This window comes from Neolamprologus multifasciatus, chromosome 5, assembly GCF_963576455.1.
Source record: "Neolamprologus multifasciatus chromosome 5, fNeoMul1.2, whole genome shotgun sequence".
In the NCBI taxonomy this organism is placed as follows: Eukaryota; Metazoa; Chordata; class Actinopteri; order Cichliformes; family Cichlidae; genus Neolamprologus; species Neolamprologus multifasciatus.
The window spans coordinates 34416926-34441762 of record NC_140443.1 but is presented as its reverse complement, the minus strand read 5'-3'; the positions used below and the strand labels follow the sequence as shown (position 1 = coordinate 34441762).

General features: G+C 41.0%; 2 protein-coding genes across 2 annotated transcripts; one reads left to right on the top strand and one right to left on the bottom strand.

Annotated features, from left to right (window-relative positions):
• Positions 1 to 1371: 1371 nt before the first annotated feature.
• c5h1orf50 (chromosome 5 C1orf50 homolog) lies at positions 1372 to 4402 on the bottom strand. Its single transcript, XM_085159862.1, has 5 exons — positions 4187 to 4402; positions 3323 to 3438; positions 3139 to 3225; positions 2929 to 3060; positions 1372 to 2165 (listed from the first exon to the last, which is right to left on the bottom strand). Exons 1-5 carry the CDS (start codon positions 4233 to 4235, stop codon positions 1980 to 1982), a joined length of 570 nt encoding a protein of 189 aa, XP_085015988.1. The 5' UTR covers positions 4236 to 4402; the 3' UTR covers positions 1372 to 1979.
• A 1245-nt stretch (positions 4403 to 5647) lies between these two features.
• Positions 5648 to 22146, top strand: p3h1 (prolyl 3-hydroxylase 1). The gene is made up of 15 exons (XM_085159861.1): positions 5648 to 6235; positions 8410 to 8562; positions 8994 to 9183; positions 9341 to 9472; positions 12016 to 12155; positions 13999 to 14088; positions 14195 to 14247; positions 14343 to 14470; positions 14561 to 14688; positions 14828 to 14923; positions 17511 to 17661; positions 18582 to 18699; positions 18780 to 18855; positions 20679 to 20819; positions 21575 to 22146. The coding sequence occupies exons 1-15, from the start codon at positions 5771 to 5773 to the stop codon at positions 22052 to 22054; spliced, it is 2541 nt and encodes an 846-aa protein (XP_085015987.1). The 5' UTR covers positions 5648 to 5770; the 3' UTR covers positions 22055 to 22146.
• The last annotated feature ends 2691 nt before the right edge of the window (positions 22147 to 24837 follow it).

The following is a 24837-nucleotide window of genomic DNA, read 5'->3' as shown; positions in this document are numbered from 1 at the left end:
CAGAACGTAGCTGTCAAACAAAACCCAAACAGGCCTGACCCGCCACAATATGAAACAGGGAAGTACCGCCGTGTAATCCATTTATTTCAACAAAGTAACTGTATTCTAAATACCACCTTTTTAAACGGTAACTGTAACGGAATACAGTTACTCATATTTTGTATTTTAAATGCGTAACGGCGGTACATGTATTCCGTTACTCCCCAACACTGTCAACCAGATAATTAACCATTGTTGCCCTCACTTCTGTACCAGCAATGCAATCGTTTATATTAACAGTGGCCATATTTGATTACTGTACAGTGATGTTAAACAGTAAACTGATCATTAGGAACATCCCGAACCCTGCCATGTATTAGCCATTGGTCTAAATATTGGTAGTGGTCTTCTCTCTTTTGGCTGAAAAGCTAGAAAAAATAAAGACACTGGAGAAACATGCTTCAACCACAAGTGTTGACATTGTAGTTTGTCCACTAGAGGGTGCTGATGGAAATGCCACAGGGACGACAACCAGCCGACTCCTGCAGTCAGACCATAAATAAGTTGTCACTAGGGATGCGACGATACCAATTTTTTCAAACCGATACGATACCGATACTTGGATCTGAGTACTTGCTGATACAGAGTACAAATACCGATACTTCTACCACACACACAAATACAATTAATTGGAAGACAGGTTTTATTATATTCCCTGCCGATAAAAAATAAAATCTTAATAAAAACGACCACAAAAATTTCAAGTGAAAAATAAGCACTTCTGTTAAATTATTGCGGAGTCTCCACATTGTAATTTAACATAATATCACTGAACTATTGGCACTGTCTCGAGCTTTCAGAATAATAACTAAACACTTCTGTTCATTTATTATATTTCATATCGCAGCTCGAGTATGCTGAGAAGACGATGCAATCCTATGTTTTCCACGACCGGCATTGGCTGGTCATCCAGAGCGATAAAATGAGTCAGAGCCTCTGTTATTTAAACTGCCCGTGGATTTTCTCTTGACATTTTTCTTCGCTTTTCCAAAACCTGAGTTAAAGTTGGCTGTTCCACACTGCTGACATTTTGTTTAGCCTAGCTACAGCAGCCTCCAGTTTCTCTTTTTTATCTGGAGCTGCCAGTCTCACTTGCCTAAACCTGTGCCTGTTTAGCGCGGGTGTCCCCCTAGTGGCCAATCTAAAAAACTACAACAGAAATGACAAGCCACCCTCTGATTAATGAAATAAGTTGGTATCGGTTCATGGTATCGGTTAACTTTTACGAGTATGAGTACACACACATTTTACAGTATCGGCCCCGATACCCGATACCAGTATCGGTATCGGTGCATCCCTAGTTGTCACTCATAAATAACTACACATAGCACATTTGAAAAAAAAATATTGGATTTTTTTAATCACCATATATCAATATTGTCTTACAGTTGGGCTTGTATCAAGAGCCCAAGTTTCAAGAATACAGCTGGATAAAGGTGCCTTGTTTCACCACTAATGGTGCTAAAAAGCTAAACCTTTCGGAGTGGTTCAGTTTTTTCTTAAACTCTATGCTAACCTAGAATTCTGCTGATAAACTGCAGACTGATGCTGTACTAACATGAGACGCAGAAGTACAATTCCTTTTGGTGAGAAAAGCTGGATGTCAGCTTCTTGTGTTTTTGGATGAGCTCTGTGGTGCAGCTTTATATCTGATCCTTGAGCTGAATGTTGGTGGAATATTCTGCTACACGAGTTCTAATAAATGCTCTTATACAGTAAAAGTGTCCAGACACAATCTATCAGAGATTTTCACTTTTAGAAAAGATTTGTGTGTGTGTACAAACATAAACTTAACAAGTTGTGTCCTTAAGGCAACATAAGAAAGTCGGTGAAGCTTTTGTGACTGACACCAGCAGTTCTGGAATCCTTTAAGACTAGCGTTAGCATCTGGCTCATGTCCTTGAAAAGCCCAGTGTGTACAAGTTGGAGAAGTCTGTTCTTTATTCAGTGAGGCCTCTGAAGTTGGGTCCTGCGTACGTAGGTAAGGCTGTCTGCTGGCTGACGAGTTTGTCCATGATGGCAAGCTCCGCGTCTCTCTTCTCCACCTCGTCGAAGGGGGTCCACGACATGTCGTGTTGAAGTTTGAATGCACCAAGAAATGGATGAGGGGAGCTTGGACCCCATTCCTGTGGAGGAGAGGAGAGGACTGTCATAATAAATAGAAAATGTTTTGAGATCAAAAATCCACCATGAAGGAAACTCTCTTCATTGTCCTTTAGTTTGCTAACGTTCAGCACTTCAAAGTCTGCAATACCGACAGTTTTCTTTATGTTTGTAAAACGATTTCACGTAAATACAAACTGCAGTCCAGTGAGGTGAAGTAACAGAAAAGCTCTGATTCTGTCAGATTCACTTTATTTTTTTAGTCCTGTTGTCATTTATTAGCCACATGCTGCTTTACACATAATGATTTCTAGTTTCGGGTTACAGTTTATTGGTGTAACGCTGGTATCAGATCAGTATTTGGTACGAGCAGAAACCAGGAGCTAAGGAATCGAATAAGAAAGAAAAAGAGTAGCATTGGCGGTATCTCTAATTCACAAACAAACAAAAAACGTAGGAGTTTTATCCAAATTGGAGAAAATTTTAAAAAGCTTATCCTGCTAATTTTTTTTAAACAAATGTTTTACATTTACAATTGAAAAAGTTAATCTTCTTAAAACCAGTTTGTGCTTCCAAAACCATCCACAGCTGCAGCGTAACCAGCCACATCCAACCTGATCATCTGATTTATCAGCTCCCTTCTGGCTGCACGACCTTTGAACACTAACACACAGACGTGCAGCGTCACGTTGAGTATTCACGTGTGTGATGTAACAGCTGCTGTACTGGAGTTTTGTAACTGCTGTCAGTCTGGGCTGACATAACATGAACAAGGCTGGTGCCTACCATAGGAGAGAGGATGGAGAAGTATTTCTGTCCCGATGGCCTCTGATAGAGGTAGTAGATGTTGCCTGGCTTTTTCACAATGTTACAGGCAGCGTGGTGCAGTTCAGAGTCTCTTTTGGCTTCTTCCAAAGCCTAGCAGAGAAGCAAAGATGTTGCCTTTAGATCAGGGCAACGTGACCATGCAGCTCATCCAGCGTGCACGGCTCTTACCTTCCTCGCCTGCTCCTGCAGATATCTGATCTGGTCTGCAATGACTGTCAGTTTGTTGCAGGCATTGGCTTTTACAAACTCATCTCCCTGGGGGGAAAAACAAAACACATATTCAGATATAACACATATTCATTATGAGAATAACCTGAAAGTAAAAATAACAAAAACTGAGTCCAATCCACACCTTCTGGACTTGCTCTGCAAGGGCAACCAGATTCATGGGGTCTCCAACTCTGTTGGTCTGGTAGGAACTAACCAGTTCCAGCCCACTGGGAGCACTGCTGCTCTCAACCAGAGTCACTGCAAAAAAATAAATAAAAATGAAAAACTAAATAGTAAATTGTTTCTTAAATATGATGGTGCCTTCATGGCTCATTTGAAAATCTGCTAAATAAAGAATTCATTGTTTTTTTTTTTATTTTTCCAGTATAGCTTACACACTTTATGTAAACACATGTAGCCAATATATCTATTGTAAATTAGTATTTACTACCTTAACGTTTCACATATATATATCACCTTACAGTATATAAGGTGTGTATATATCTCACATATATCACATTTTCTCCTCCCTAATAATGATGAGTGGAATTACAGAGGTTCATAGAAAAATAATAATAATCAACATTTCAGAATTGCAGTACCTTTAAGATCAAACAACCTTTGTCTCAGCACATTAATTACAACTTTCTAACGTCTAAAGTTTTAAACTAGATGTAGAGACGGGGTTAACCTGCTGGGAGCAGCTTCTATACGAAAAGCTACAGGAGTCCTACCTCTGAACACTTCCTCACATGTGACACAATAATGTTATTAAAACACTAACACCAAATTATTTAAATGCACACGGTCCCCCACCTCGCAGACTGCACTGGTTACGCGTGTAATGTAACTCCAGAAAATGCTAACCCACACGCTCAGCATGAACTTGAGTGTCTAGTTGCGAGTACAGTTCAGTTTTTACTTAAACAGAGGGTCAGCTCGTGTGACAGTGCGTACAGTCAGATGAGATGAGACTGGTGATCAAGTAAGTGTGTACATGTGTTACCTGTTGTGGTTTTCTCGGGCTGGTTAGGCAGGCTGACCGTCCTGTCCATGTTGTCTTCCTTGAAGTTTTACTATAAACTCCTCTCTCGAGTAATATCAATAATCACAACCTATCTGTAGTCTGTCCACTTGCCTGTTTTGCAACCAACTGGTATTCAACTAAAAATACTGTAGGGATCACTGGGTCCTAATCTCCGCCCCGTTCTGCTCAAAATAGTTGTCCGTTTTTATGCCTTTTAAAAATACATTTTATTTATACAGTTAATTTTAGCTTACTAGTATTATGAATTTGTTTTGTTTTAATATAACTATGTATTGGGATTAATAATGATATAAACTTGTATATTCTGTATCGTACTTCTTTACATTTGCGCTTGTTCTTTCAGGCTCTCAAATAGCAGGTCGACACGAGACAGAGCATTTAAACATGAAGATATGTCAATGTTAAGAAATATACGAAGTTGTATAATACACATAAAACGGAAGCTGTGCTCCACTTTTCACTGAGTCAGACTGCACTTAAAGCTCCTAGCTAAAGCTCACATTATAGCTGACACTTTCACTAAAATATGTATTTTTATTGTTTTCGCTCGATCTTCCTCGCGCATACTACGTTCCCCATAATACATTGCGTGCTTAGTTTCATATTTTTGGTAAGTGAACAATTTTTTGGTAAGTTTTTTTCTATTGTAACAAAATTAAAATCCTCTGTTTCTCTTTATTGTTTTACTATTTGCGCAAAGTTATAAATAAATACAACAAAAATAAAATTACACATCGTCTGCACGATTCGATGATATTCTTTGACCAGCTTAAAGCGGTGGAACAGCGATCTTGATTAAATAGAAGAATGTTAAGCTTTACAATATACTGTGACACATTTCAGATGTACTGCCCATCACGCTGTTTGGGAATTCTCTTCCAACATCCAGCATCACAGCAGTACAACTTCATTAACAGCTTCAGTCAGACACGTTGAAAACTTTTAAAAAGTACATTTTAGGCCATTGATGGGCTCTATCAGTGGCCTATAATACGATTTTTAGAGTTTTTCCACAGACTTCAGGTTTCTTTGGGTGCCCTGTCTTCTCCTTGCCTCACCAGAACCTCACTGCTGTGTTCCTACGCACCAACAGCTATATTTGGGAGCCTGTGAAAGTTTGAATGAGGACAATTCCGAACAGATCCATCAGTGGAAAAAAGCAAACAGTTAAAAGTACAGTTTTCATTGGTTAGTTGCCTTTTCTCGGATTTTTATCAATAAACTTTCATACATTTTAACCCTTTTCAGAAATCTGTGTCATTTTGCGTTTATTCAACTAGTGAACATATTTTGCTCTGAAGCTCTGAAGCACTAAATCAACTCGCACTATATGGAATCATGTTGCATACGGCTGATGCGTATGCATATGCTTAAGGATGAGGGGTGGGGGTGTTGCCGAGGGGGGCTCCGCCGCTCAAATCCCACCTCCAGTCAAGCTCCTGGTGGAGAAAGGAGTAGTAACACCTCTCTCTGCGTACCGGCTCGTCGTCGGCCACAGGTCCAGGCTCAGGTCCCGCTGCAGAGCCCTGACACTTTGCCACCATGGAGCTCCGTTATGCGCTCACATTCCTCTGTGCTGTCGTGGTGCCTGCGTGCACATCGGACACTGAAGTGAGCAGCCACTTTGTTTTGGAGCCTTATGATTTCCTCTTCGACACGGCGGTGGAAGCTTACTATAAGGGGGACTGGTTATCGGTGATTCTGAACATGGAGAAGGCTCTCAAAAACAAAGCCACTTTGCGCAAAGTTAAAGCTCAGTGCCGCCAGAGCTGCGCCAACCAGACCGCTTTCGGCGAGCCTTTGGCCGGGTTGGGAGTTCCCATACCGGGGACCGGCTCTGTGGAGGACCTGGGCTTCTTCCAGAAAATCCTGAAGCGGGCCGACTGTGTGAACTCCTGCGAAACTGAGAAAGTCGGCGCACCAAGTTTGCATCTCGTCAGCGAGGAAATAGAGCTGGAGTTCAAGAAGAGGAGCCCATATAATTACCTACAAGTGGCGTATTTTAAGGTAGAAGACGCTGGCAGCTGCAGTGTGGCCTGTCTCTCACTGCACACAAGCTCGCTTTGCTCTAGGCGAGCTAGAACAGTATAAACTTTAGCACTGATTCTTTTTTAGCCTGTAAGTTAGAGCTGATGTGGAGCACATTACTGTTTTGCCCCAACCCCCCAAAACCAAGACAACCATGCCACGTCTTAAGGTGGAGTCAGCTTCTGCGGGGTGTGACGTTAGGACGTGAAATTGAGCGCTTTAAAGGCCTAAAATTTTATTTTCAAAAGCTCCTGCTGGCAAACCACAAACGCTTCATCTGTGAAATAAGTAGGGGCTAACAGTTATTTCTTTTATTAATTTTTTTGTAGACTTAAATTCGTTTTTAACAAGATATTTTTCCAACTAAGCAAGTTAGGGGGCGTAAAGATGAATGGGTTAGTGTGAAAATAAGGATTTATTTTCTGCTCTGATGAAAACTGTGTGTGACATGGCAGAGGTGTGCGGGACAAACGTCAAACAGGAAGTTGGCCCCTAAAAGCTCAGGCTGAAGAAAATGTTAACGTTTTTATCAAAAAGTCATAGAGCTGTCATAACTCATACAGTACTGTGCAAAAGTCTCAAGCCACGACTCATTTCTTCATATACTTCAAGGGAGAAGTAGGTGCAGTTATTCAGTGAGCTGTGCAAACATATAAGGAAAAGCGGTATATAATGTAAAAACAGAGTTTGTGTAATTTGAAATTCAGTATTTAGTATGACCATCTTTATTCTACCACAGAGCCTGAACTCTCTTGGGGAGTTTTTTTTTTTTTTTAAATCATATCTTTAAGTAGTTTTCAGGAGTAGTTCTCCGGGCCTCTTCAGGAACATTCATCAGTTTTTTGAGGGTACCCTAAAAACCGCCTACCAGGTTTTCATCTTTTTGGGGAATTAACCTTGTTGGTGCAAAATACTATTTTTACATCTGTCAAACTGTGTTATTGTTGCCATTTTTTTGTAGATTCAACTAAACAAGTGGGACTAAATGTCGTGTTTATGAGAGTGAAAATGTGTGAAAAAGCAGCCAATGTCTAAAGAAAACCTCGGAAAGACCCTCAGAATGTCTAGAGAACTGCTGCTCAAAACCACTTCAAAAAAGCCTCATAAAGAAATGAGGGATAGCTCAGGACTATTGCACAGTGCTGTGTTATGCTTACCCATGAGTATGATGTACCACTGCAGGAAAACCAGAAAAAATGGCTTCCTGTTTTCAAGTTCGGTTGTTTTTAGGATGTTGTTAGGTTGTTAGACTATTTTGTGACCCACTAAATCCACACAAACTGCAACTTGGGCAGTTCAGTCTGGCCTTACATTACTACGATTCACTTACTTGTGATTTTATTGTAATATATATTCTGAACTTTTGAAATATTTTAAAATCTGAGAAATAGGACTGGTACTATATTGCTTTACTACTCTCAGCAATCAAAGCGCTTTCCTACTAAAAGTCTCAGTTTCTGTTTATACAAGGATATTTTTTCTATGACTAAATACTTTTAACCTTCCATGATCACAGTTACACTGTGATGGATGCATCGGGGGAAACCTGGGCTTCAGTCTTGCCAAAGAATCTTTTAAGTCTTTCTACCTACTGAGCTGCCTAAACGTTAGCGTTTCAGATAGTAAAGAGTAAACTGAAATCCACCCCAGAAAATGTAAAGATAACAGTTTGGCCCTTATGGGTTACCAGACAAAAAATGTGTACATTTAAAATTATATTGCATCAAAATCATTTATAGCAGATTAATTACCGCCAAAATAAAAGCGAGTGACAGACACAGTCTGATGTACCTGTACAAAAACATACAATAAGAACGATTAAACATAAATATGTAACATAATTAGTTAAAATAATAGCCTGTGAACATTACTGACGTCTCAATATGAGTATGTCAGGATCAATATTGGCTGGTGTATATAGTTAGCTAACTAGCTAACATTTGGAAAGTAAAGAGCAACTACTGGGCTTAGTGCACCAAAACAAAGGTAAAATCAGAGTAGATTAAATGTATTCCACTAATACATTAACTAACTGTTAATGTATCTGTGCCTACATGAGATATTTTGATACCAAGTTAGCTTGCACAGGTTTTCCAGTTGAATTAAATAGAACAGAAAATAAGCTTGTGTATGTGTGTTCTTCTTCCTTTCAGATCAATAAGCTGGCCAAAGCAGTAGCAGCTGCCAACACGTTTTTCCAGGCCAACCCAGATCACATGGAGATGAGACAGAATCTGGACTACTACAGGATGATGGCAGGAGTACAGGAGGACGACTTCAAAGATCTGGAGGCCAGGCCACACATGGTGAAAGCAAACTCCGTCTTTGATAATGCTGTTATGTTCTTGTAGCCTCGTCCTCTGCTGATTGTCTATAATTTATCTACGGTTTATTTTTATTGACATTTCATTAGTTTGGTCAGTTAAGTCAAATTAAGGAACAGTCAGACGATCCCCTGTGAACTAGCACTTGGTGACAACGAGAAGGAAGAACTCTCTTTTAACAGGAAGTGACTTCCAGCAGGACCAGGCTCAGGGAGAGAAGGCAATCTATCATAATCAGCTGGAGGGGAAAACAGACGAGAAGAAAGGAGGGCATTTTTCTTTCCATGTTGCCACATGATGCAGTCTCTAACGATGATTCAAGCAGAAAGATTTAAACTCCTTCGTCTGCCCGACTGACCTTGAACAGATGAAGCTGACTGTTGCAGTAGCTGTGATGTGCCCTCTCTCTTCAGGCCCAATTTCTGCTGGGAAAGAGCTCCTACAGTGACGACTCCTTCATCCTGGCGGCTGAACACTTTGAATCAGCCGTAGATGAGTACTTCATAGCTGATAAGGAGTGCAGAGTTCTGTGTGAGGGAGCCTACGACTATGATGGATACAACTACATGGAGTACAGTGCAGACCTGTTCCAGAGTATGAGTGGTGAGGCAGCATATCCTTTGCTTGTGAGCACTAAAGATTCCAACAGAGCTGAGAATTTGATGTGAAGCTGCATGCAAGGGAGACATTTGTATGGCAAATATGAAAAATAGGCTGCATGTGCTATAAATACTTGTATAAATGTGTCTGTGTCCCTCAGACCACTACCTGCAGGTGCTGAGCTGTAAGCAGCACTGTGCTGTGGAGCTGGCCTTAACTGCTGGCAGAGACAAGCCCTTTGAGGACTTCCTGCCTTCACACTTCAACTACCTGCAGTTCTCCTACTACAACAGTGAGTGTCACAGTGCTTTCTATAAGTCAGGTGTGCCTGTATCCACTGTCCTTAGCAACAATGCAGAAAAGAAGTCTAAACTATGGCCTCATATACACGGATCATCTGTTTGACGACTTTAATAGCAAAAGCACAGACCTGCACCCAACATGAACGAGATTACCTCTTAAATAAGCCAAATATTATATGATAATAGATCAGCATTTATTGCTGGACTCTGAATGGAAGTAATTCATGTGAATTTCTTTGTATTTAGTTTTCAATTGATTTGCAGTTTTTGCCCATTTGTTACAGTTGATCACAGATTAAAAGATTATCACACATAATTGTCAACATTGACAGTAGAGTGATTGCTGTTTTATCATTGTCTTTATGCACCAAACTTGCTTTGAAGAGCCCAACTCACTGCAACTAAGTGCAATAATTTTGGTCATGCCACATTTTTTAAAACTGTTCTGTGTGACTGTAGACTTAAAGAGCTTTTTGGTACATATGTTAAATACTTTAACTATTTATTAGGGGTGCAACGATACTCGTATCGATATTGAACCGTTCGATACAGTGCTTTCGGTTCTGTACGCATATGTATGAACAATACAAAATTTTTAATTTATTTTATCAACTTTCCTTCTGACGATGCTGTCGGTGTCGAGCGCTCAGTGGATCTGCGCTCGACAGTGCAGCCTAGGCGGAGTAGTCGAACACAGATTCACTGAGCGCAGGGCAAGCTAGGAGACAGAAGCTAAGCTCTCCTTGCAACATGGCAAATTGAACGTCCTCCACCCTCATTCAGATCTGGCGTTTGGAACTATTTTGGTTTTCATGTGAAGTATGACCCTGAAGGTAAGCGCCTCATGGACAAAAGTAAAACAGTATGTCGGATGTGCCAATGCTCAATTGATGGGAACTAGTGAGTTAGCGCAGTTAGCTCGCTGTCCAGCCCCACACACGGGCGATCCGCGGTAGCTCGTTAACGGAGGTTTGCCGTGTTGTGGCGTTAACGTCATTTCAGATTAACGCTGACAGCACTAGTGGGAACACAACGAATATGACTGCACATTTACTCCGACATCATCCTAGTGCAAAGACAAGTGGAAGCAGAGAAAAACAACAAGCAGCATGCTACAAACTTTACCCGAGTCATTTAGACAGCCGTTAGCACATGATTCTCCTTATGGGGACCTGATATGTTTAATATGCTGCTGAGAATATAGCCCAGAAGAAGCGTATAGTATAGCTTTTATTTTGGAAAGAGACGTTTCTCTGTAATAAACTCTCTTTTCCAAAGATGAGTGATTTCTCCATCAGATTTATGTTTTTATTACTTTTTTGTTTCAGCAACATTAAATTTAAAAACTGTACTTTTGAGTTAAAATATATATTTATAATTTTAATAAATGACAAATTAAAAAGGCATGAACATTTTTTTGTATCGAAAAAATATCAAACCGTGAATTTTGTGTATCGTTGCACCCCTACTATTTATATAGTAAATAAAAAAGAGAGAATTCTCTTGTACTGCATGTATTTATAATGTATTTCTTCAAAATTAACCAAAAGAATTGCAGCATTTTATGTAAAATTTCATATTATTATATTTTACTTCTTCATAGTGGCAGCCTTTAAAAGAGCAATATGAAAAATAACCCTGTCCTGTAAGAGTTTAGGATCTTAACCTCTGAACTGCCGCAGGTTTCTTCCTGTTAAAGGAGAGTTTTTCCTTCCCTCTGTCACCAAAGTCCTTTCTCTGTTTTTATTGTAGGGTCTACCTTACAATATAAAGCGACTGTTGTTGTTTAAATAAAACTGAATTGAATTGAATCACCAGGTGACCACTGACCAGTCTCAGTATCACACCAGGTTTTGTTTTAGCCACCTGCCAAAGAGGCAAATATTCTGAAACTATAAGATGTCATGTTAATCATTGTTACATTGTTTTTTTTGTTATAAGTTCTTCCACGTGGTTGTTCCAAACTAACATACTAACTTCATATAGCAGTAACACAAGGAAGGTCTTTAAAATATTTTCATACTTTTTAAAAAAAAATTCACACTTTCTTCATAATTTGATTTCATTTTTTGAATGTTTAACAACAAGTTTAAGCTAAAACTTGTTGGGGCGACCGTGGCTCAGGGGGTTGGGATCTGTAACCGCAAGGTCGCCGGTTCGATCCCCGGGCTCTCTGTCCTGGTCGTTGGGCAAGACACTTCACCTACCGCCTACTGGTGATGGCCAGAGGGGCCGATGGCGCGATATGGCAGCCTCGCTTCTGTCAGTCTGCCCCAGGGCAGCTGTGGCTACAACCGTAGCTGCCTCCACCAGTGTGTGAATGTGAGAGTGAATGAATAGTGGCATTGTAAAGCGCTCTGGGTGCCTTGAAAAGCGCTATATAAATCATTATTATAAAATTCTTCCATTCTGTAACTTTAGGGTCCCCTGTAGGTACAGGATGTCTTTAAGAACAAGGATATATGCTGTAAATCCAACAACATCCTTTTTCTTCACATCCATGATTCCATGGATTTTTGTCTTTTCTTTCCAGCTGAGAAGTACGAGAAGGCCATAGAGTGTGCTAAGACCTTCCTGCTGTTCCACCCTGAGGATGAGGTGATGAACCAGAACCTGAACTATTACTCTGCCGTGCTGGGCGAGGACAAAGCAGCAGCCATATCAGCCCGACAGGTACAGTTACACTGTGTTTAACAGAGGCGTTCGACCTCTACTTCAACCTCACCATGAGTGCAGTTATTCTTAGCAGTGTGTTATCTTAATCCTTAGTGATCAGCAGTAAATTAGCCTGAACAAAGTGTGGTGGCAGAAAAATGGTCTTCATCAGCACTCACGTGTACTCAGGGGCACATTAAAAAAAGGCTCTGGTGGTGATCTAAGCACATAACTGTTTGCTGATTCTTAAAAAAAGATTTGAGCTGCCCTGGGCCCTAAATGTCCACATAACACACTATTTAAAGTGGGTTATTATGGTTATCCATCACTACTAATGACTAAGTGATTATTTCCCAGGTGGAGGTTTCCGGCCTGTGGCCTGTGTTTTAGAATATAAAGGCTCCAAAGGTAGATGCAGGTGTATTATTACACATCCAGACATCTGTATCCACAGCCTGACGGTGTGTGTGCACCATGAGAGCAGAGCTGCATGAGCTCCAACACACTGCAACCTAAGAAAACACCCTCAAATCAAAAAATGCTACAAAAGCACAGGAGATAAAACAGAAGCTGAAGAAGCACAACACAGATTTGCTCTTTGAATGCATACATCACCACTAACACGCGTCCGTCAGAATCACTGTAAAAAAAAATTCCAGACCAATTTGTTCCTACTAAAATAAAGGAGAAGACAGCTCCAACTGGAGCTAAGGAACCAGAGATATAACGACGGTCTTTATAGCGCAGGCTTTGTGATTGTTGAATATGATTTTAGGAGCTATGTTCAATTCAATTCAATTTTATTTATATAGCGCCAAATCACAACAAAAGTCGCCTCAAGGCGCTTCATAGATACAGAGAAAAACCCAACAATCATATGACCCCCTATGAGCAGCACTTTGGCGACAGTGGGAAGGAAAAACTCCCTTTTAACAGGAAGAAACCTCCAGCAGAACCAGGCTCAGGGAGGGGCGGGGCCATCTGCTGTGATTGGTTGGGGTGAGAGAAGGAAAACAGGATAAAGACTGTTTGGAAGAGAGACAGCTGTGGAAGAGAGACAGAGGTTAATAACAGATATGATTCAATACAGAGAGGTCTGTTAACACATAGTGAGTGAGAAAAGTGACTGGAAAGGAAAAACTCAATGCATCATGGGAATCTCCCAGCAGCCTACATCTACTGCAGCATAACTAAGGGAGGATTCAGGGTCACCTGGTCCAGCCCTAACTATATGCTTTAGCAAAAAGGAAGGTTTTAAGCCTAATCTTAAAAGTAGAGATAGTGTCTGTCTCCTGAATCCAAACTGGAAGCTGGTTCCACAGAAGAGGGGCCTGAAAACTGAAGGCTCTGCCTCCCATTCTACTTTTAAATACTCTAGGAACAACAAGTAGGCCTGCAGAGCGAGAGCGAAGTGCTCTAATAGGGTGATATGGTACTACAAGGTCATTAAGATAAGATGGGGCCTGATTATTTAAGACCTTGTATGTGAGGAGCAGGATTTTGAATTCAATTCTGGATTTAACAGGAAGCCAATGAAGGGAAGCCAAAACAGGAGAAATCTGCTCTCTCTTTCTAGTCCCTGTCAGGACTCTTGCTGCAGCATTTTGGATTAACTGAAGGCTTTTCAGTGAGTTTTTTGGACATCCTGATAATAATGAATTACAGTCGTCCAGCCTGGAAGTAATAAATGCATGAACTAGTTTTTCAGCGTCACTCTGAGACAGGATATTTCTAATTTTAGAGATGTTGCACAAATGGAAGAACGCAGTCTTACATATTTGTTTAATATGTGCGTTGAAGGACATATCCTGGTCAAAAATGACTCCAAGGTTACAGGCTGCTGCTGACTTGTAATCCCTAGGTGGTGAAACGGTACATTCAGCAGTCGCTCCTGGAGAAAGAGCTCCTCTACTTTGGTTATGAAGCCTTTGGAATCACTTTTGTAGATCCGGTAAGTGTATAACTCATTTTACATCTCACCACACTCTGCACTACTTATGACGTGCTGGGATATAAATAAATGTGATCTTTGAACTCTCTGTTATTTTTGCTTAAAGGACTCGTGGACCCCCGGCGATGTCATGCCTAAGAAACTGAGAGAGAAACAGAAGTAAGACTAAGAGCACCGCCACACGTGCGCAGGTCGAGCATGAAGGTGCACTTAGAGTCAGTGTTGTTATCTGCGTGTGTGTTGCTGTGTCTCAGGGCTGAGAGGGAGACTGCAGCGAGGATCACAGAGGAGATAGGAAACCTGATGAAGGAGATTGAGAATCTGGTTGAGGAAAAGAAGAAGGATTCTTCAGAAATGACCAAGATGATAGTGCCACAGGAAGGTGAACGTTTCAGAGAACCGGGGTATAAAATGTCAGTCTTGTACAACCAGTCTTTACCCTCACGTCTTTAACTGTGACCTTATCTTGTAGACGGCGCTCTGCTGTACAGTGACATCAAGGTGACCATGACATCCAAGCAGCTGAATGGCTCCCAGCGGGTTTTGCTGGACAGTGTGATCACAGATGAGGAGTGCAGGGAGCTGCACCGTCTCTCCAACGTGAGTAACCCCAAGGAATAAAGTTCAGTCCGTGTCAGCAAAGATTTCCTCACATCACCTGCATTCTGATCGCGTCCCGTATGTGTGTTTTTCAGCTCGGCTGTTATAGGAGTTGCTTAACGTTGCATTGATTTCACAGGCAGCTGCTCTAAAAGGTGATGGCTACAGAGGACAACCATCCCCACATTCCCCCAGCGAGATGTACCAGGGAGTCACCGTCCTGAAGGCTGTCAAGGTCTATAAAGCAGACTAACAGAAAACCTCCAAATAAAAGATGCCAACACAAGCACAGACGTTTACCTTTAATCATAGCTAGGGGAAAGATCAAAGCCAGTTCTTTATGCGGAAACAGAAAATACGTTTTTTAGTCTAACAGCAGACTTTTTCCACATTTCAGCATCAAAACAACAGAACATGCAGCATATAGGTTATGTGCTCGAGTTGGCGGATGAGAATAAACATGTTTGCAGCAGGTTAATCTAGAGGCTCACCTTTAAATGTAACCTGATGCTTATTGCTTCCAGCTGTTTGAGGTAATTAAATAGTTGCAGCCTCGTAGGATCCAAAACGACACGTGTGACTCAACACGTCAGTTATTGTCTACACAGAGAGGAACGATCACTTAGAACTAGGGATGCACCGATACCACTTTTTTGGAAACGAGTACAAGTACTTGCATTTCAGTACTCGCCGATACCGAGTACTTAATAAAAACATGATTTAAATTTACAGGTAGCAGCTTTAGTCCTATAATTTAACAAACAACAAACAAACAAGGGATTAGTTTGGAATTAAGAACATTTATTTAAAATGAAAAGCATGTTGTATGCAACATATTACAGAATAAATAATTATAAAAAACAAAATTTAATTTTAAATTTGTTCGTCTGTTTCTCTGTTTAGACGTCTCACTAGCACAGTCACAGCTGGGATGACATCAGAGGCTAGTGCATCGTAGCTGCTCACTTTTTTAGTTAGTTCCTCAAAGGGGGCGAGGATGGCAACAGTCGTCTCTATAAGAGCCCATTGGTGAGCGGTGAGATAGTCAGGGAGTTCGTGCTTGGACACGCCCAGCCCTCTCTTTTGCTCAATGAGGGACTGGAGCATGTAATACGTGCTGTTCCAGCGCGTCTGTACGTCCTGCTGCAGTCTCTTTATTGGCTGGTTGAGCTGTCCCTGAATGTCCTCGAGGCGGGAGTAGGCTAAGGCGGAATGTTTAAAATGCCCAACTATTTTCCGTCCCACTGCTAAAGCATCAGCTATGCTGCTCTGTGCTAATAAGCGTGGGTAAATAAGCGTGGGTAAACTCTTTGTACTAGTTGTGGTGTTGGGATTTTGGTGCTTGATTAAATTGCTTGTGGTTTTTTTTTTGTTTGTTTTTTTTCTTCTTTTTTTTTTTTTTTTTTTTTTCGCCTGTCCCATTTGGTTCTTTAGCCATCAGAATTGTTGTCTGAAGACCAACAAGGAGACCCAATGGATTTATTTTGCCAAATGGATCATCATGGCATTGCCGTATTGGTCCATTTGATCGACCTTTGTTTTTATTATTTATTTTATTTTCAGTTGTTACAGACGGGACAGACATGAGTGAGGGATAGGAAAGGGAGAAAGAAAGATGAAGGAAAAGAAAAACAGAAGGGGAGAGGGACAGTGAGAAAGGGGGGAAGAAAAAATATCTCCGGGATCACCTGTTGAGAGAAAAAGAAGAGAAAACAAGCAAAAAAAACAAAACAAAGCAACATACTATACACAACACCATCGCATTAATCTAGCTAAGTGTAAACAGCAGTAAATACTAAATATTGAATGTTGTTGTGCAGCACGCAGGACAGACAGCGCACAATGTGCTTTGAAGTAGCAGCCAAGAAAGGTGTGATTTAAGTCTACGAACAGTGAACACCCATGTGCACACCTGTGTGGATCGGCGCGCTTGTATTCAAATGGTTTCCCCATGTAATGGTCTGCTAGAGGATGTAGAGAGCCATAGCCCCGTCCCCCAGGGCATGAAGCAGGCATGGAGGAGATCCAGGCTAAATTACTTGTGTTAAATGTGCTACCTTTTGAGCCTCCTCTGGACAATTTCGCTGAGCACAATTTGCAGTCCGCCTTTGTTTTCGCGTCTTCGTTCACTTTGAAATAGTTCCACACGGCTGACTTGTCTCGCCTCGCCTTCTCCCAGCTCTGAGAGGCAGCCGGGTTCTGGGGGCGGACATTCGGCGCCTGTGATTAACCCCTTACATGCCACTCAAACATAGACAGGTCTCAGACCGTGGTATCGGTTCCCGGTATCGGTGCATCCCTACTTAGAACCTGACAGTATATCACTTTTTCACGACATAATGCAGTCCTGTGAAAAACTGTTGATTCAGTAGCTTGTAGAATTATATTTAGTATGAATAACTTGAAGTAATTGTTTGATGTATTATTTTATCAGCAACTCACATGATTGTGGAGGAATTTTGACCGACTCTTCTTTATAGTATTGCTTCAGTTGATTGAGGTTTGCAGGCATTCGTTTATTCACAGCATGGACCAATCATCACCCCTTCACCACTGTGCTTGACACTTTGTACGATGTGCTTGTGCTGATAGCCAGTGTTTGGTTTTCTCCCAACATGTCGCTGGGAATTCTAGCCAAAGATCTCCACTTTGGTCTTGTCTGTCCAAAGAACCTGAAGCTTTGCAAACCTAAGACGTGTTCTCTTTAGAGAGAAGATGCTCTTTCCTGGAACACTTTTGTATTTATAGTTCTATATAAAAACAGACTCAACATTGTTTTGCTCCTTGTCCCAGCTTTTACATGGTTTTTCCGCTTCTCACAGCTTGGCCAGGAGGGGAAGGTCCCTCTGAAGAGCGCTCGTCTGTTCTTTGACCTCAGTGAGAAAGTGAGGAAGGTCTTAGAGTCCTACTTCCGTCTGGACACTCCACTCTATTTCACATACTCCCACCTGGTCTGTCGCTCTGCCATCGATGGTAAGCTAACCACTGACAGTGTGTCATTTTTTTCCCCAACCCTCCCAAATGATCTCGTTTATCTGTTAGATCTGCTAGGACATGCCCGTCCTGCCCCGCGCTACTATATAAATGTCATTGTAGACCATTGTTAGGTGGTTGCCAAGTAACGTGATGCCATTGTAACATATCGTATATCTAATAATAGTTGATTTTTGTCAATATAAACTAGATGCTACTGTTGTGAAATAAAAATCATACGATGGTTAGACAGGTAAATGGCAGTTGGTTGGTGGTTGCTAGGCAACATGGTAAAATCATAATGTGTTACATAGATAACAACCTTCAGGGGTCTAAGATGCACCTGTGCCATGTGTTTGGTTGCTCAACTCCTCATCGTAGAGCTGGCAGGCAGACAAACAGAGATTTAATGTGTTACTTCAAAGTCCTGGACTGAAGAAGGATGAGTGACGAAATGTTTCTCCCACTGAAAATGCTACATCCAGATGAACAGAAACCTTTTGGGATTTTCCTTACTTAGGTGATTGTGCATGCATCAAGACATAAAATCAGCAGACTGCAGCACAAGTGGCAGGAAGTAAACGCATGTTTGTTTGATTTTTATCTACCCAGCATGCAGACAACTTTGTAGAGAAGAACCTTAGAACACAAGTAAAATTCAGTTTTAGTTATGTAACACAAAATCACAATAACAGTTGCCTCACGGTGCTTGCAACAAAATTGTAACTGTGATGTAATAACTGAAGTTAGTGCAGTAAAATATACTAAATTCAGTACCATTTTAGTCTCCACTACCTCTGACAATAAATACACAAATAAACATATTTAGCTGTTGAATCCTCAGCTAGCTGCTAATTGTTTTTACAAAGTTTTTGGGCCTAAATTGTCCAAATGTTCTCTCTGTGCTCCTGTTTGTTCAGAGAAGCAGGACGGCCGTAAGGACATGAGTCACCCCGTCCACGCCGACAACTGTGTGCTGGTTTCTGAGGTCAACGAGTGTGTAAAGGAACCTCCTGCATACACTTACAGAGACTACAGGTATGGTTACACACACACACACTACACAACCCACCCTGATGACAAGGACCGACTGACCTCCTGGTGTCTCACTCCTGCAGTGCCATCCTTTATTTGAATGAGGACTTTGGAGGAGGAGAGTTCATTTTCACAGAGCTTGATGCCAAAACAGTGACGGTAAATATATATCTGATGTTTTTTCCTTTCTTTTTTAAAACTGTAAAGTTTTCTTTCAGACTGCTTTATTTTAGCTGCCTCCAAATGTTTTTATTTATTTGATTTATTAATGCTAAGTTAAGTTAATGGTTAGCAAGCAGCTTCCATAAACTGTGTGTATATCTGCAATTTAGTGCTGAATAAAACACTAGTAAAACAAACTCTGACTGGAGTTTAATAACTGGCTATGGATGGAAAAAAAATCACCCCAGTCAGAGTTGTTTCAATCATTCTCTACTGCTTATCCTTATCCCATCTCTAACCCTATCCTAGATGGGGAAACTATCCATAGGGATCAAACACGTGTTTGTCCCAGGCTGTAAATGTGCTTTAACTGTGAGCTTGTGCTGTGTTTCCACAAGGAGTAAAAGTCCCACAAATAACTCTTTATGCCCGGAGCAAAGCTAAGCCATGAAGTCCAAGGAACTCTCTGTAGACCTTTGGAAAGAGTGAAGCGTTGGGTGGTCTCAGTTTTTGTGAAATTTAAAAGTTTGGGACCACTTGGACTCTTTATAGAGTTGGCAGTCCGGCTGTATTTTGCCAACGGCATTTAAATCTTAAAGCTATCACGATTAATGGGATTGTCTCTCGCTGTTACGGAAAATGACAGTGGGCTGAAGTGAGGAGGAATGCTGTAAAACAAAAAGATGTCCTTTAAGAAAACCTCACAATGAAAAGTCTCGCACATTCAATAAAAGTATGAAATTGTCTAAAATTCAGTTTGGATGGGTCATCACGGGAATTTCAGCACATAATCTTGCTATTTTCCCCTCTACACTATTTTAGATTCGCCTGGTTGTTTTGGCTTTTCTATAGTTTGTGTAAACATGGTAATAGGATTCTAATTAGATTCATTAGCTTTATTAACAGTTGCACCTAAAAATACAAAAATCCCTGATGCATAGGACCGGCAAGTGGTTCATTTAGACCAGCGGTCCCCAACCTTTTTTGCACCACGGACCGGTTTATGCCCCACAATATTTTCATGGACCGGCCTTTAAGGTGTCGCGGATAAATACAACAAAATAAAACTAGTACCAGTACCGAAAAAAAGAAGATTTATTCATAACTCATGTGAAAAGACCCAGGAAAACCGAGTAAACGATAAAAACGATAACAAAATAACGCTGAAAACCGATAAAAACCCTGAAAACTATACATTTCACACCTGTGCCTCAACTCTCGCGGCCCGGGGGTTGGGGACCGCTGATTTAGACCTATAATTACCTGTGAAAATGGCATATACGAGACAATTACAAGGCCTTTCACATTAATAAACACATCTGGATCATGTAGGATGCACATTTTGAACTCACGTTAATGTGCTTACTTTTAAGGAGCACTTGATGTGCACGTCTTTTGCAAATTTAGTATTAAATTTGATGTAAAGTGAAATATGCACTTAAAAACACTGACATTAACTATTGCTCTAACTATAGACACCTGAAGTTGCTCTAGAAGGTGGAGATCAGAGAATGAGGTCAGAGTTTACTTTTCAGCACTTTAATGACCCTAATCAAATAGTCGTGACAGCACTGGAGTTGCTTCACGGCAGATGTTTGACCTTCTTTAAGGGGCCCAACTAAAAAGCAGGAATTACACCCTGTGGAAAACCTGCACAAAGATCTAAACTGTTAATTTTAATGAGGGTCCTGTTATAGATTGTATCCACAGGGTTTGACTGACAGAGTCTGAATACTTTTTAAAGCCACTGTGCATTTAACAAAAATGCATTTTTAACCACATCGCTGTTGATTGTGTTGCGTGGTGTGTGTCTTCTCAAGGCGGAGGTGCATCCAAAGTGTGGTCGCGTGGTCGGTTTTGGAGCAGGGAAAGAAAACCCCCACGGTGTCAAAGCTGTCACCCGGGGCCAGAGGTGTGCCGTTGCTCTGTGGTTCACCTTGGATCCTGCTCACGAGGAAAAGGTAAGGAAAACCACTGTAACCAGATGTGAGCATGCATAGGCTTTAGGTTTGGGTCTGTGTGCAATCCTTTTAAACAACAACTTCTTCCAAAATGGAGAAAGACGGGTCAGGATTTAGCATGAATTGTTCAAATGATCCTTTTTTCTAACACCTTGAATTCAGTTCAGTTCCCTTTTTTTTATATATCGTGCTAAATCTCAACAACAGTTACCCCTAGGGACTTTATTTTGTAAGGTAAAGACTCTACGATAATACAGAGAAAATAGAGAAAACCCCAACAATCAAATGACCCCTATGAGCAAGCACTCTGGCGACAGTGGGAAGGAAAAACTCCCTTTTAACAGGAAGAAACCTCCAGCAGAACCAAGCTCAGGGAGGGGCGGGGCCATCTGCCTTGACTGGTTGGGGTGGGGGGAGGAAGACAGGACAAAGACACGCTGTGGAAGAGAGACAGAGATTAATAATAACTAATGATTAAATGTAGAATGATGTATGAACACATAGGGAGTTAAAAAAAGGTGAGTGAAGAAGAACTACGTAGAGCATCAGACTATTTCCACAAAGTTATAAAGACAGCCTAAGTTGAAAACAGTGCACACAGTCAGTTATTGCTGTGCAGAAATATGAAACTCAGCTCTAGATAATGATGTTATGTTTTCTGACTGCCAGCACAACTTCAAAGAAAATTTGTGATTCACACCTGTTCCTTGTTTCATTTTGCAGTCTCCCAAACATTTTCTTTTTTTGTCCCATAGGAAAGAATCCAGGCTCAGGATTTGCTGAAGATGTTTTCTACACCAGTGGATGCAGAGTTCAGTAAAAATGAGGCCATGCAAACCGAGTCTCAGCCGCTTCCACCAGAAGCTCCCGCACAGGCTGACCAGGAGGCAGCCAGAAAAAAAGAAGTAGGAGAGCAGAAGCTCAAGCTGAACACGTCGGGCGATGCACAGACTGACCCGCTGAAGGATGCGGGGGAGGCGAAAACAGCCAGTAAAGGAACCACTAAAACCAAAGCTGCGCCTAAAACAAAGCCTAAAGCTGGAGATCAAACGAAGGCAAAGACGACAGGCAAAGGTAAAGCTGCTGCTGCAAAAGATGGAAAACAGACAGCAAAAACAAAAGCAAAGCAGGGTGATAAACAGAAAACAAAACCAGACGCAAAAAAGACAGTAAAAGCAGTTAAGAAGGACTCCACCTCAGCACCAGACTCTCAGAGCAACAAGGAGGAATTGTGATCAAACAGCCACTGTTTTCATGTGGGGCCAGCTACTGTCTACAAGCTCTTCTCTGTGGGTGGTTAAATAAAAAGCTGTGTTACAAAATGTTATTTTTCTTTAAATACATTCATTATTTTGGATGTCACTTAAATTGTTCGCTATAAGTATGTGGTTGCTGACAATCTGCCCTCTGTGATTCCTTTTGCCCTGTGACAGCTGTGATAGGCTCCAGCACCCTGTGACCCTGAAGTAGATAAGCAGAGGAAATACATTGATGGACAATCTTCACATGTGCCCACAATCACTCTCTAAACGTGTATTTGGCCCTAGCTCTGAATCGTCTCACTTTAAACACCCATGTCTCTGTTTTACTTGACTGGTGATGTCATATGAAACCTGGCATAGGTGTGAAAAACCTTCATATCAACTGCTCAAATAATAAGTGATGTTTACAATATATCCCTGTTGCAGTACTCCGGACAGACACTGGATGGCAGCACAGATGCATTCTTGAGTAATTTGGCGCTGACACTGAGCTGCAGCAGTTTCACTTTGAGTAAGAGAGGTCCACAGAATCACTGCTGTGATTTGTTTTGCACCTCTTAAAGTTCAGCAGATTTCTCTCCTGCGTCTTTATAAACCAGCAGGGAAAACTGCAACCTGAAAGAACTCCTCCACACATGCTGAATGTTATTCTTTCCAAGTTCGGGTGAGTTCAAAGAACTCTGTGTTTAGCAAAAACACGTTAAAACTGTATTGCAGTGTATGAACGGTGCATTGTCCTGGATAGTGAAGCTTAAACGTCCAAGAGAGGGAACAGAGAGAAGGCACATCTTCAGTCAAGAAAACTCCATGTAGGATCCTTATCAAATGGATCAAGGCAATATAGTTAAACCATATTGTTGTTTACTTTTGTGCTAAATGAAAGCAATGTTATCATCGGCCATTAGCCAATCAGCTCCAATATCCATGTCAAGTACTGAATTATCCTACATGCATTCAAACTGAGGTAAACCACCTCACAAAGCTGCATCTCTGCACACACGATGTAACTCAGTGCTGCCTAAGTTACTGCTGTTTCTTGGTTTATGGTTTGAAAGACTAGCAACTGCTGTGGTGGAACCTAAAGAGGATCCCAATACACAAATAAACACCAACAAAAGATGAAATACTTTGAAACAGATAACACACAAAGCAGTTACTTAGCTAAGACAATGTGTTGCACTTCTACAACTACTTCACAGAATATTTTTTCAAGGAATGTTTTGCTAGAAATGCTTATACCCTACTCCAATTTAGTATACCCTGGAATCGTTAAGAACACATGACTTAGAATGAAGCATGTTTGAATTGGAGGGTCCACAGCTGTTCTGTTAACAGTGCACAGAGCCAGGAGCCAGAGTCTGCTTTATCTGGAAGCCTGAAGCCCCAAACCCAGACTGAGATGAGGATAGAAGAGACAGGCAGTGCAGGAACAATCACAACAGACTTTTTTTTTTTTTACTTTTTTGTTTTACAACACATTTTTCAGAACTCATTTTTCTCTCAATTTAATTACAGTAAAAAAAATGTAAACATGCAAATTATTGCAGCTTTAGTACAGCAAGATAAATATCAGTCACAGTGGAGTCAGTCTGACCAGAGATTTCACGTCATGTTAGAGCTTGTAGCTCCACAGCAGACTTTTCATGTACAGATGAATTCTGAAAACACTTTTCTAGTGTTTATTTGTTAAATTATAAAGTCATATAGCCAAGAGATGGCTAGCTTAGATTACCTCTGTTCGAATATGCTCCAGCCAACTTCTTCCATTCTCCATTTTAGAAATATTACATCCTGAGCTTTAGAAATGCTGGTAAGTGAACTGTGTAACTTGCTTTGGACAGGGTTGGTTTGCTTTCTTATGCTAGGCTGCCATCAGCAGCGTCATATTCACTTCTCTTTAGTGTAAACCTCCTTATTAAATTGTCTTGAATACAGTAATAAGTGTCCGTTCTAAAATACCGATCCAGTTTTTCCGAGGCGGGTGACTTCATCACTGGTAAATCAGGTGTTCCTATCTTCTTGTTTGTTTGTTTCAATCTTCCTTGGCCAATTTGAGGCAGCAGAACTGATTGTGGATTTGGTAATAATCCCAGCAAACACTTTCTCTGCATTTACAGTGTAAACACTTTGATATCGCCTGTATGAAATTATGTTATCTGTTAGGTCAAGTCAGCCTAACAGTTAATAGGAAAATTTACCTGCTAAATGCAGCATTATGTTTTTTTTCTTCCAGTTAACTAACTTTATTTCTTTGTTCTTTAGTGTTAATCACTGAGCTTCTCCTTAGAGATTTTACTCTGAAAACAGTGAGTTGTGAAAGTGGACCAAAATGTAATAAACACAGTTGTAAACACTGAGGCCAGCTCAGACTGCTCCAAACACAACACTTCACACAGTTTTTTCTGCTCTTGACTCTGTATGATGTCATAGAGTGTGGGCATCCCTAATAGGGTCAGGAACACAGCTTTGGCTTTGAGCACAGAAGCCCCACCCACCTGCTGTTTTCTGTATACAAAGGCAGCCAATCAGAATTAAGCTAGCTTAAAGGGAGGGTAAAAGGGATGGAAATTTGTTTCAGACAATGTGTGAACTGAGTGGCAGCGTCAAGGATAAATAGAGATTATTTTAAACTGTAAAGTATACTAAACTACAATAGTAGTGTTCAAAAACGCTAAGAAAGAGCTTTAAATAAGCACAGTAGGGCCTCCTTAGATGACCTAAGCAGCATATAGTTAAGCTCTTGACCTTCTGTGTGT